Source organism: Drosophila obscura, unplaced genomic scaffold (genome assembly GCF_018151105.1).
Source record: "Drosophila obscura isolate BZ-5 IFL unplaced genomic scaffold, ASM1815110v1 contig_192, whole genome shotgun sequence".
NCBI classification, from domain to species: domain Eukaryota; kingdom Metazoa; phylum Arthropoda; class Insecta; order Diptera; family Drosophilidae; genus Drosophila; species Drosophila obscura.
This window is the reverse complement of record NW_024542781.1, coordinates 2,920,669-2,933,904: the sequence shown is the minus strand read 5'-3', so window position 1 is coordinate 2,933,904 and position 13,236 is coordinate 2,920,669. Positions and strand designations below refer to the sequence as shown.

The 13,236-nt window shown below is 47.7% G+C and overlaps 3 protein-coding genes across 3 annotated transcripts; all 3 read left to right on the top strand.

Annotated features, from left to right (window-relative positions):
• Positions 1 to 7,867: 7,867 nt before the first annotated feature.
• LOC111065589 (allergen Tab y 5.0101-like) lies at positions 7,868 to 8,884 on the top strand. The gene is made up of 3 exons (XM_022353827.2): positions 7,868 to 8,037; positions 8,103 to 8,497; positions 8,562 to 8,884. Exons 1-3 carry the CDS (start codon positions 7,897 to 7,899, stop codon positions 8,824 to 8,826), a joined length of 801 nt encoding a protein of 266 aa, XP_022209519.1. The 5' UTR covers positions 7,868 to 7,896; the 3' UTR covers positions 8,827 to 8,884.
• Positions 8,885 to 8,966: 82 nt separating this feature from the next.
• Positions 8,967 to 10,964, top strand: LOC111065588. Its single transcript, XM_022353826.2, has 2 exons — positions 8,967 to 9,471; positions 9,527 to 10,964. Exons 1-2 carry the CDS (start codon positions 9,037 to 9,039, stop codon positions 10,874 to 10,876), a joined length of 1,785 nt encoding a protein of 594 aa, XP_022209518.2. The 5' UTR covers positions 8,967 to 9,036; the 3' UTR covers positions 10,877 to 10,964.
• Positions 10,965 to 11,334: 370 nt separating this feature from the next.
• Positions 11,335 to 13,212, top strand: LOC111065633. The gene is made up of 2 exons (XM_022353889.2): positions 11,335 to 11,814; positions 11,878 to 13,212. The coding sequence occupies exons 1-2, from the start codon at positions 11,335 to 11,337 to the stop codon at positions 13,210 to 13,212; spliced, it is 1,815 nt and encodes a 604-aa protein (XP_022209581.2).
• The last annotated feature ends 24 nt before the right edge of the window (positions 13,213 to 13,236 follow it).

The following is a 13,236-nucleotide window of genomic DNA, read 5'->3' as shown; positions in this document are numbered from 1 at the left end:
TTCGTTTCATTTTGCACTGTCTCTGCGATTCGGCAACTCGGCGACTCCGGCATCAACCAATCCTCCGGCTACCGTTGCTTTGGGGCCAGGTCAAATTGAAATAGTGCAGAAAATCAATTGACAACGTTTTCTGTCGTTGTCGTTGTCGCTGTTCCTGTTGCTGCCGTTGTTCGGTTCGGTTTGGGCTATTTCCTCTACTTGTTGCCACCGAATTCGTTCAGGCCTGGATGGAAAAAAAAGAAACAAAAACAAAACCGAAAGCATTTCAATTGTCACATTAACGATGGTCGATCTATTAGCCAGCCCCTGACAAGATGCCTGTCTGGACGGGCTGGACGGGTAAAAGCACTCAACTCAGATCTAATTATAAAGCGGAATGCGCTTGCATATGCAATCTTGCATATCATTCAGCTGCTCTGCAAGGTTAACCAACGTATGACAACTTTTGTGAAACTATTACATTGAGCAATCGAATCTTGTATTCATTTTTAGCTCAACTCTTGATAGACATAGCCCATAGCTTGGTGGATTTAAATTTACGACTTAAACCCTAAAATATTCACAATACTAAAATTTATATATATTTAGACTCTAAGACTAAATTTTTTATTGAAAATGAACATTCTGATCACAGGCAGTTGGTGGACCCTCCTTTCCTGGAAATTAGTGTACTCAATCAGTCAGCTCCATCGGCGGAGAGATTCCGCTTTTCCCATGACTGACACATGGCTCCTCGCCCACTCTTGCCACCGTTTTGGCCATGAAAGTTTCAGCGTTGTCTGCTTTTTTTTTTCTTCTCCTGCCGTTGACTAAATTATGAGCGAGTAAATTTTGCCGTTGACTAAATGGGGGCCGGGCAGATGTGCCACGAAATTTTCACATAAATAAAGACGAGCGGTGGCTGCCACAGAGAGGATCAGAGGTAGAGAGAGAGAAAAGCTAGGCAGTGGATGATGGCAAGCCACCAACGAACCCACCAGGCCAACGCCAACCCATGCACCCACCCACAGACTGTTTTAATTAAGCCGCCATGCAAATGAGCAGCAACTGGTTTTTTTGTTGCTTTTGTTTTTTTTTTTGCCCAGGATGGGGATCCAGGTTGGGGGCGTCTCTAGATCGGACTCGGCTGTGCGATTAATTGCGCTGAAATTGGCGCGGAATTTCCATGCAAATGCGGGACAAGTGAAAGCCGCCGCATCCACAGCCGGTGGCTTCTTTATTTCCCCAGATACCGATCACATTGGGTGGAGGAGAGACCCACCGCATCTCCCTCCGCATCTCTTTGGCAGGGCTTCGGCCCCAGCCAAGACAAGCCGAGCCCAGCAAATCACTTAACAATCAATAGCAGCCACAGCAACGACAATCTGCGACAATTTTCCAAACTCGTTTCCCAACAAGATGTTGATGTGGGACTGGGCCAGAGTCAGCGCCAGAGCTCAGGTCTCTTCTGGTTGCCTTGCCGGCGAACGCGTTAGATTAATTTCCAAAGGCTGTCATTAAAATTCCAGCGCAATGCAATTTATATGCCACACACATGCGGCAATGGCTTAGGCCAGGTCTCGGGCATCAGGAAATTTTTAATAAAAACAGCTTCATATTTATGATATCAGAATATGGCTAAGAAAAACCGAACCAGACCTCCACTGGGTACCACGCGCCGCTCGTTAGCCCCAAACGCGACTCATAGATGGTTTTGCTGTTATGTTGGTTGGAGGCCAGGAGGGGTTTCCTGCTCCAGAGCCAACATCATCATCAGTGCACCAACGAACCAACGAACGAAACGGTCCGTACTGTTGAAATTTGCATGACAAACTCAAACTCATCCATCAATCATATCGTGGAGCAAAACTGCAGTTTGGAGGGGGGAAACTCGTTAGGACAACTTGGCAGGCAAAACAATTTCACTTTTAATTACATATAGTATAGTCGGTATAGTATACGTACGCGATGCTAATCCCTCAAGCCGATTTTATATAATGCATAGTATACCCCATTGACAGCGGGAGATGTCTGTGGAAAGAGAGAGGAAACCGAAGAGACACTAGAGATGCCAGCGAATGGATCGGGGATTTCCTTCGTGCCCGATCTCTGCACTGTTTCGTGAGTTTCCGTGAAAGAAACAAAAATATTTGTGTGTGCTTAAAAAATAAAATTAAATTAAAAATTATACAAAATCTGAAATTTAAAATTTTAATATTTGTAAAAATGTTGATGCATGCGGCCCGTCTCTAAAACAGATCGAGTGAGTAAGTCATAGAGACAGGGGAGAAGGGAAGCTGTGGCTGAGGAAAAACTCCGCTTAACGCAAATTTTCACTTGTCTTTTGCATAATTTAGACAAGCTGAATGGTTAGAGAGATGACTGGGGCTTGAGGCCTGGGGCCTGGACACGGGCGGCGCCGTAAAATCAATTTACAGCCACGCACTCAGCGTTATCACAGTGCGTGCGTGAGAGACAGAGAGAGAGAGAAAGAGTGGATGTGGGGAGAGTGCGTAGCGCCACCTGTCGTCGCTCGTTAGCGTCATCATAAATAATTTTCATCTTCTTGTTGTTGTCAGTGTTTAGCTTAAGATTTTTCCATTTTCCATTTGTATTTGTTGCATTGCAAAATCTATGCAAATTTATGACTGTCAGCAGATCACGGTTCGGACTTTGGTTACTGGTTGGGCTTCCTTCGGCTTTAGCATCGAGACTGACTGGCTGACTGGCTGAGAGGCTGTGGCAACGTTTCCTTGTTGCCGCTTTGGGCCTGCTTTGTTGCAAGTGATAACGAAATGACCATAATGGCCATTAGGAGCAGTTGTGTGGTGCCTTTTGTTGCTGTACAGTGTACACGAACCAGAGCCAGAGCCACAGTCGCAGCAACAGGCACAGCCACAGCCACAGCCACCAACCATGTCCATGTCCAAGTCCAGGCCCGCTGTGCCACGAAATGCATTTCTGTATATTTCTCTATTTCCCAAAACGAGAGACAAAAACCAGCAGAAAGGCAAAAACAAAAACAACAACAACAAAAAAATTGTAAATCGCTAGATTTATGACCAAAAACATAGCCACGAATTATGACGCCGGCCACAGGTGGAAATCGCATGCTGATTTCAACTTGATTTGCTTGCCATATAATTGCAAATTGTATTTGTTTAAACACGTATACTTGGACTCGTACTCGTACTCGTATGTGCACTCGTACTCGTACCCGTGGCCGAGTCGTTTATATGTTTCTTTGGTTTGCTCTGGGCTCCCATGAGTACCACGAAATTGGCGTCCAGCCAACATTGAGCGTCGCATGTTGTTTATGTGTCCACAGATCTTTTGTTGCTGCCCCTGCTGCACGCCCACGCCACAGCACACTCCAACATGGGTTCCGTTCCCCGTTCCCCGATCCCTGGTCCACGGTACACGGCTTTGCGACAGCTTTGAATGATTGCTTGACGTGTTTTCTTTGGGGCACCACAGCCACAGTACGCTAACTCCCATCAAGCATCATCTCTTTGCTTTGGCATCAAGTGTGTGCTGTTAACAAATTATTTTTTATTAATTTCCAAGTTGTCTGTTTTGTAAAGAAATAATCAAGCGAGGCAGCAAAATATATATAATTCCAATTGCTCAAGTAGAGCTTGTAAAAAGGCTTATAGACAGAGCTGCAGCTGGATTATGACTTGGCTGTGGGCGTACGAGGGAGGATATGGGTTTTTTTTCTCCCTTTCCATATATTTCATACCCTCATAATATGGTTGGAAATTAACTTGTAAATCGTATGCTTTTATAATTCGAATTACTTATCCAAATAAGCTTTTCGTTCCCCAAGTAACCCCTTCTAACAAATGCTCTAGCACTTCAGTAGTAATTACATTTCGCACCATTCCTATGATAGCTGTGGAAAGTAGCTCTGGAAAGTCTTCATAAATTCACCAAACCGACAAAAAACCGTCTTCAAATTATGATTGGATTCAGCTTCCGCATAACGAACTGCAGCTGCGATCACTATGGAGAAGCTGGAGCATCCAATTTCGCCTTGGGTGCATTTGCCACGTGCGTGCTCCATTTCTTTTGCTCTTTGAATCGTTTTTCGTTTACTTTTTCTTTTTGTAGTTTTTTGTTTTTTTTTTTTGTTGGCCAAAAGGTGCCAATGTGGCAAATGTTTTGTGCTTAACATTTTTATGGCTGCCATAAGTTCGCTAGAATGTGGTAAATGCTGCAGGCCGTTGCCACTGGCCAGGAGCAAGGCGGGCGACAGCGACTGACCACAGGCCAAAAACGAACCTAAACCGAATCGAAGCAAACCGAACCGTACCGAACCGGATCGTGTCTTGACATTTGAGGTATCGGTTTCATTAGCGAAATGTTTCCGTAAGAATGGCAAAAGGTCGCAATTGATGCCATTTACAAGGCGATTGCCAGGCCATGGCCATATATGTGGCATTGGCCATGGCCAACAAGCTGGAGCCAGAAGCTGGAGATGAGATGCTACTCGTTGCCCCCATGCCAGAGGATTCATTATATTCGGTGTATTAAGTTTCCTGGCTCTTATCTTGCATCGCAGGCGATTTGTTTGGAAGCCGGAGCTCAATAAATTTATCAAATTGAAAAATGTGTAATCGAAATCAAATCAAAGCGCCTCTACACTCCAGACCGAGTTCGACTGCGAGCCCGAGTGCAGTGCAGTCCGGTTGGGGTTTGCTTAGGTCTTAGAGGAGTGTGTGTTGATTTTTTTATGGAATTGTGGGGGGAACAATTCCCCAAATCGGTTTGCAATCAACTCCCAGCCCAGCCCAGCCCAAGTTCCAGTCCCAGTCCCAGCCTCCGCCCCGTAACCCTGCCTCTATCCGGGCTGGGTATCGCATACAAACGACTTGTGACAAAATGACGAAATTTATGCTTCATTTTTGTATTCGGCAAAGTGCAAACCGTTGCAGGGGGCATGGCTGGGGCACGGCTGCTGTCTGGCAGTCTGGCAGTCTGTCAGCAACAAATGCAAAGCGCCAAAAACTGCGACACTTTGTATAAATTGTGTTGAAAACAGCAGTGGCAGCAGTGCCAGCAGAGGCAGTGGCAGCAGTGGCAGCTTCGAGCCAGCTTCAGTCTGTCCAAGACAATTTTGGGCTGAAGCTAGAGCTAAAGCTGGAGCGGATCGGAGCAGATCGGAGCAGGCCACACCCCCTCGGGCGAATGCAACAAATTATTGTCATCAATTTTTAGATGCAAAGCTTGAGGAGTGACATTTATTGAAGCATGGCTGGAACATTGGGCCCCTGGCCAGTCCCGTACAGTCCAGTACCGTCCAGGACGTGATTGCTCCACATTGGAGGCTGAGGCTGAGGCTAGTTGGTAATGTTGATGATGATTATAGGCACGGCTCGGTCTGGTCTGGCCTGGTCCTGGCCTGTTAGGAATGACACGTTCCACCACTGCTGCTGCTGATTGCTAGGAAACGATGGCAACAAGTGGCCATCGGCTGTCCATCCACTTAAATGAGTTTCTTTGCTGAAAATTTTCTTTACTCTTGTTACTCTTTTTTGGTTTTGTCTCCGTTTGCTTTTGCTTTGGTTTCTTTTTTTTTTTGGGGGGCTTTTCTGGCGGCTGCCGCTTCATTAGCAGAGACCAGCAGCAGTACCCCCCAAAAAGTAAAAGCCAAAAAAAATTATGACCATATTTGTGGTAAATTATGAGACCCTTTCATAAATCAGGCAACTCTGGACTGGACGGCCTAGCGAAAAATGTACTAGATTATGGCCTGGACTATGGTTAGTGTGGCACCATTAGCCAGCCAGGCATCAGTACCGGCCCGGACCGGCCCAGCCGCAGCCGCAACCGCAGAAACACTCACAAATGGTCAGAGCGGCGGCAATGGAAATTTACATTGTGCCGCCGCATGATGCATGGACATGGACAATTGCAAGTGCTCGACTTACTTTAAACTGTGCCATTTATCATATACAAAAATATTTTGTCAGTCCGCTTTTGGCCTTTTGCCATTTTCACCATTTTCTATTTGGCCATCTTTCGCTTTTCAATGAGACCAGGTCCGAGGTCCGGCCTCATTGTTGTTCCCCCAAAAAAGGCTACCGTTTTTGGTGCATGCCACCAACTCTTGTCTGGGGAGGAGCTGGAGTTGGTGGTGGCGTATGCCATGGCTCGTGCATGTCTCGTGGCCAGCAACAACAACTGGACAACAAAACAGTCCCCCAAACAGTCGGATGTACGATCACTTGCGGCATTACGGTTCGAGCTGTATCTGTCCTCCGCACTCCGCACTCCCACTGCACTCCTCATCTATGTATATGTTACTTTCCGGGGGCATGTGTAAATCTGTGTGCGAGCAGAGAGCCTGTCAAACCGAATGGAATGGGGCCATGATCTTAGCTTATGATCGCCAGGAAGTTGTAATGTTCAGGCACCATTTTTCGGTTGTAAAAAGGAAAGATACTTGAGGCGAAACAAGGGAAAAACTTCTGGATATTTTGCAGATGAATGGACCAACAAATAAGTAACAGATGGAAGTTTGAAAATACCTAAAATCTTGTGAATGCGAACATAATGATTGGGGAGTTTCACAGAGGTAAACAAGGGTGTTTGAAAGTAGTTCAAAATATCTAGCTATCCCACTTTAGAAGTTTGAAACTAATATTCTGAGGGCAGCCAGTGTTTGCATTTACGATTATGCTTTTTAGAACTACATTAAAAGTGGACCGAATGAGGTTTCAGCATTGCAAAAGATTATAAGAATGCCCTCGAGCACTTATGAACTCTGGAGGCTCTTCTCAGGAAATTGTCATCTCGTACGCAATCCAGCCAATTAAAGACTCTACGTGACCTCCAGCCAAAAAAAAAAACTGGAGATAAAAACTGATGGGAAAAAGAAGAAGGAAAACGAAGAGAAGAAATCAACAAAATTTGCAGCCCTGCCATGTAAAGCTCACCACGCTGCCACTCTTTTTGCGCTCGACCCGAGAGATACTCTCGGTATGTGCAGCTAATTGACCGACCAAGGCGGCCCCAGACGTTGATGCACTTCATAAAAAAAACAAAAACAAAAACCACAAAAATATAAAGAAACGGAATATAAAAAAAAGGCAGCCAGAAAAAGACAAAGCCAAAAAAGAGACTCAGTCAAGTGGCGGGGCATTACGTCAACGTCAACTCAATTTGGCGGACAACAAGCATGGGGCATGAGGCATGGGGCATGAGGCATGGGGCATGAGGCATGGTGCATGTGACATGGCAAAGAGTCTACAAATGGGAAACGGAGGAGTCTGAGTCTGTGCGCGGGTCAAGTGCTGACGCATCTGCCAAATCGAGTGGAGTGCAGCAAAAGTTACAAGTGCTTGAAAAATTTATATATGTACATACAACTCGTATAATGAGCAATGTTGCTGCCGCTCCTCATTAAGAGTGATCCATCGGTCCAACGAGATTTCTGCCTCATTTCAGTTATGGCTGCGATGCGTTCCGCAATTATTTTCTTAATTTAATTTCATTTTTATACATTTTTTTTTGCTGCGAGTTGTGGCAACTCGTCGAGAGCTGCTTATGGATGAAATAAGTATGGTGCTGTGCTGAAGGGAAATTCTATTTTAAAATGCATTTCAGTTGTGAAATTTTCATGGAAAATATTTTCCATTAAATGTTATAGCATTGTGGTGCTTATTATTTAGTTAAATAAACAACTGATATTGAAATATGAATATTGATTCATGTGATAGATATTATCGTAAAGGTATATTAGTTCCGTTTGTGGGCAACAGTTGGCCAGCTGAAAAAATTCGAAGAAAGGCTACCAGATCCGACAAAAACCAATAATGGAACAGACCATATTTTGCAGAGAAAATTCTCGGCTATAAAGGCCAAGCCGTCCATCAGGGCGAAGCTCAGTTTGCTCCAAGTGCTCCAACCACGATGTCCGCAGGCTGTACTTGCCTGACGCTGATCCTTTTGCTGGCAGGATGGTTGACTGGTGTGTCGGGATTCAAATTTGACGCCAGAACATACTGCGATCTGCCATACTGTGGAGAGAACAACGTCGTTTGCCTGAAAAGCGTAGATATATGAAAATCAAATAGCTTCTTGGGGCTGTGCCAATCGTATACCCATCCTTCTCCTAGAACCACAGCTTTCAATGCAATCCCATGGCTAAATTTGTGAGCCTACGACACCACAAAAGGGAAATACTGGCAGCGCTCAATCGATTTCGGAATAAGGCTGCCACCGGACTGACGCGATATCTGCTGCCTGCGGGTAGGATGGCTCGCATGGACTGGTCCGAAGAGCTCGAATACTTTGCCAAGGCCGATCTCCTGACCTGCATTCCCCTGCCGCGCCCCTGTATGACATCGCCGAGTATCCCCAACATTGGCAGCATCTTCGACAGCGAAGGCTATACGGGAAAAGAAATGCAAAACCAAGACGTGGTTCTCAAAATAATGTCAACGTGGTTCAAGGAGGGACAATATGTGACCAGAGCGCAATCCGTGTATCTCGAAGAACGTCAGGATTCTAGGTAGGGTCTAAGAATGCGTCTTCCTAGAATGTTTCGAATCACATTCCATTCCTGTAATCCCCAGATCGACATACAGGGCAGTGCTTTTGATAACGGAACGCAACACGGCTGTGGGCTGTGCTGCTATGAAATACACCGAGGACCGCGTCCACTACTTTTACCTGAGCTGCTGCTTTTCCACGGTCGGCATGAAGCGTACGGCCATCTACCAGAGCGCCCTAAAAGCGGGCACGCTCTGCAAGCGTCGTGATATCCAATACAAGAATCTGTGCGCCATCGGCGAGCAGTATCCCGTGAATAACCAAACGTATTCCGACCAGTACATCTGATGACGGATGACTAATATATCCAATCATGGCATACTCGTAAAAACGTTCTGTGCAAAAACATCACGTGTTTTGTGTGCTAATTTATGACTCTCACTATTCGTGGCCCGTGGGGCGGGGCGGCAGGTTAATGGGTGTTTTGAGGTCTGGTCTGCATAAAAGGGACTGCGGCAGGACACTCCTGCCACAGAAACGTACCAGCAGGCACACGGCATGAGGCAGTTGGCGCTCTTTCAGCTAATCCTGGTGGCTATCCAGAGTCCTGGCTGGCAGTGCTTCGAGTTGCAGTTTCTTCAGCAACTCAGAAGCGAACTGCACTTTGAGTTTGTTCTGCTGCTGGGAAATTCGGAGCCCGTTTGGCTGAAGAGGCTATGGCAGCTGCCGGTCTCTGTCATTCAGATTGACGAGCAGTTCCCTCACGTGGACTATAATCTGCGTAAAAATCATTCGAGGAACTTCCTGAGCATCGGTTTTGTGAATGACTTTCCCGAGACATTGCTCGAGCTTACTCACTTGAATTTGAGAATGCTGAACACGGCTCCGATTATTTTCGTGATGGGAAAGCAAAAGATGCGAGTGCAAACGCTGCTGGAATGGTGCTGGCTGCACGAATTCCTCAATGTCCTGGTCCTTGATGAGGATTTTAAGGTGAAACAAAATGGCCAGTAAAATGTAGTTTTTACTTATAAAACTTTTTCTGCAGGAATCCCGCCACGTCATCCACAGCTACACGCCATTCCCCATTCTGCAGTTCATCGAGAGACGTCTCGAGAATACCTCCGTACTGTTCCCGCCTCGATTGAGGGATCTACATGGCTTTGGACTGCCCATTGTGGTGGGCGGGTCTGCGCCTCGTCTGATCGTGTATCGGGGGGCCGATGGGGAGCTAATATATACGGGACTTGTTGGCAATCTGATGAAGTGCATCGAGCAGCGGTTCAACTGTCGTCTGGTGCAGCCGCATCCGTTTAACGAGTCCGCCATCCCGCCAGCTCTACAACTCATTGGGGCAGTGCGCAATGGAAGTGCCGAGTTTGCTCTGGCGGCCATCTATCCGCAGAGGCCCGTCATCGGCTATACGTATCCCTTCGAGCTGCTGAGCTGGTGCCTGATGATGCCTGTCCCGGAGGAGATTCCACGCAGCGAACTGTACTCCATGGTATTCGATTGGTCGGCATTTCTGCTCATTCTCCTGGCTCTGATGGCCATCTCTCTGGTGTTGGCCTTGGCCCTGAGGTTCCATGGCTATCGTGTGCGGGTAAATGAGTTTTTCCTGCACAACAGTTGCCTGAGGGGACTGCTAGGACAGTCTTTTGTCGAGGTTTTTCACGCGCCCCCTCTGGTGCGAGGAATCTACCTGGAGATCTGTGTGCTGGGCATTCTCATCGCCGCCTGGTACAACTCCTACTTCTCCGCCTACGTGACGAGTGCACCGCGACGCCCACCCTTCACCAGCTACGACAGCATTGCGCGTTCCCAAACGAAGGTCGTGGTGTGGACACCCGAGTACCGTGTACTTCTGAACTACTTCAGCAGCATGGAGAAGTATGAGTCCATCTTTCAGCTCGAGCCGGACTACAAAAAGTTCATAGCGCTGCGCGACTCCTTCAATACGAAATATGGCTATATGCTGCCGCTGGAGAAGTGGCTGCTGATCACCGAGCAGCAGAAGGTCTTCAGCTCTCCCCTGTTCACCATGCGGGAGGATCTTTGCTTCTTCCGCGCCATTCCCATTGTCTTTCCCATCAAGGAGAACAGCATCTTCCAGGAGGCCCTTGACCGCCTCATACAGGAAGTGCTGGAAACGGGCCTGCTGAACCACTGGCGCGAAATGGCCTTTACGGAAATGATCAAGGCGGGTCAGTTGAGTCTGGTCGATCGGGGCAAGCCCAAGGAGTTTCGAGCCATGCAACTGATGGACTTGCAACATATTTCGCAGGCCTTTGGCTTGATGTTGGCTGTGGCTACTCTGGTGTTTCTTTGGGAGCTGATGTGGTTCTATCGTCAGCGAATCAGGGTGAGAGCCATGCAGATTTTGTTGTATAGAAATTAGTGTGCGACAGAATCGATTTTCGCTTTTATTACACTCGGAGAAAAGTGAAATAAGAACCCATGCGGGTGGTAAAAACTTTTTCGAAGCACATGACACGTTTAATAAAGTATCTCTTATCTAATATTAATCAAAGTATTCATTACTTTTCTTTCAAAAGAGTCTTTACTTCTCTGGCTTTAATCACTTCATATATGTAGATATAACCTTTCCTTTGTTTTACAACAATTGTACGTGTACACGTACCTACACTGGCGTGCATTTAATTATTTCAGTTGTTGCCTTGTAGTCCCAAGGGAAATATGTTTTTTTCTTGGTTTTTTTTCCCTGTTCGGCACTTGTTAACACGGTCTTCTAATTGGAATTGGCCATTAGCTGTCGTCGTCGGCGGATTCATTAGCAACCCTTTAAATGTGCAGCGGCATCAATCAGTGTCATGCAGTTGAGCCTCGTCCCTCGTGATGGATTGTCCTGGTCTGATCCTTGGCTGCCTCTGGTTGCTTTGTTTGGGGGGGAATGCCTCAAAGGTTGTGCAACTGCTGGGCAGGATACGACAGGAGTCGCCCTTTGACTACCTGCTGCTGATGAAGAACCGGAATGCCACGCTGCCGGATCAGGCTTGGAATGGCAGCACTTTGGCCATGGAACTAATGGATGAACTGAGGGTCCCTGTGCTACAGCTGGATGAGAATGTAAGCTACTTTCTGCACAACAGCATCAGCAATCGACTGGTGTCTGTGGTCTACTTGAGCGGCGCAAGGCTGGAGGAGCACGATGGCTTGCTCAAGGCGCTGGTGGCCAATCTCAGACACATGACCACATCGAGGGTCATATTTCTGATGCAAGTGGATGTGGCCAGTGAAGGACTGCTCCTGGAATTGTTTTCGCATTGCAGGAATATGAAGATGCTGAATGTCCTGGCCTTATTTGCGGATCACGAGGTGGGTAAACGAAAAATCGAGGATTTAAATAAATAAGGATATTTCCTCGTTCCTTTCCCCTAGAGAACCCACACTTTCTACCGCTACTCGCCCTTTCCCAATCTCCATATAGAGGAGGCACTCTATGAGCCAAATTCTTCGCTGAAAGTGTTTCAGAATCGATTGCGCAACTTCCTGGGCTACCAGATGCCCGTTATTATTGGCGGCACTGCGCCACGCATGATAGCCTACTACAAACGGGGCAAAGTGGTGTACGAGGGCACCGTTGGCCACTTCATGGACGTCTTTCAGCGGAAATACAATTTCAGCTTTGTCCAGCCGCTTCTGTCGACGCTGCCGACTGTCTTTGCCCCGTCCATGCAGACGGTGGCAGCTGTGCGGAACAACTCTGTGGAGATGTCGATGTCACTGACATTTCCAACCATACCGCCCGTCGGCTTCACCTATCCGTACGAGCAGATGAACTGGTGCCTAATGCTGCCCGTGGAGGCGGATGTCCCCACTCCGGAGTACTATACGAGGGTGTTCGAACTGCAGGCCTTCCTGGTGGTCCTTTTCACGCTGGTGGTGATCTCCTCTCTGCTGGCCATGACTCTGCGGCTGCATGGGTATCGTGTGGCTCCGTATGACTTCCTGCTGCACGAGAGCTGCCTGCGGGGAGTGCTGGGGCAGTCGTTCGTTGAGGTTTTTCACGCCCCATCTCTGGTGCGTGGCATCTACCTGGAGATTTGCGTGCTGGGGATACTCATCACGGCCTGGTACAACTCCTACTTCTCCGCCTACGTGACCGCTGCGCCAAAGGAGCTGCCTTACCGCAACTACGATGATTTATTCGCCTCCCGCTTGAAGGTGGTGGCCTGGACACCGGAATATGCGGAGCTGATTGGGCGACTGGCAGACCTCCGGAAGTACGAGTCCATGTTCATGGTGGTGCCGGAATTCAGTCGCTACATCAGTCTGCGCGACTCCTTCAACACCCGGTACGGCTACATGATGCACACCACCAAGTGGATGGTCGTCGCCGAGCAGCAGAAGGTCTTCTCCAAGCCCTTGTTCCGGATGCGCGACGACTTCTGCTTCTTCAATAACATACCGTTCGGCTTTCCCATCCATGAGAATTCAGTGTTCATGGAACCGATTCTCACGCTCATCATGGAACTGGCCGAAACGGGCCTCTCCTCGCATTGGATGCAGAGCGCCTTCTCGGAGCTGATCGAGGCAGGGGAACTGCACTTTCTCGACCTGAGTCCCCTCAGATCGTTCCGGGCCATGCAGTTAATGGATCTGCAGTATGTCTGGTATGGTTTCGCCTTTATGTCGGCGCTCTCCTCAATCGTCTGGCTACTGGAGGTGGTCCGGCATAGACTGCATATACAGACGAGGCGGCTAGTTAAATGAAGGCATCGCGTCCCTCTAATCTTT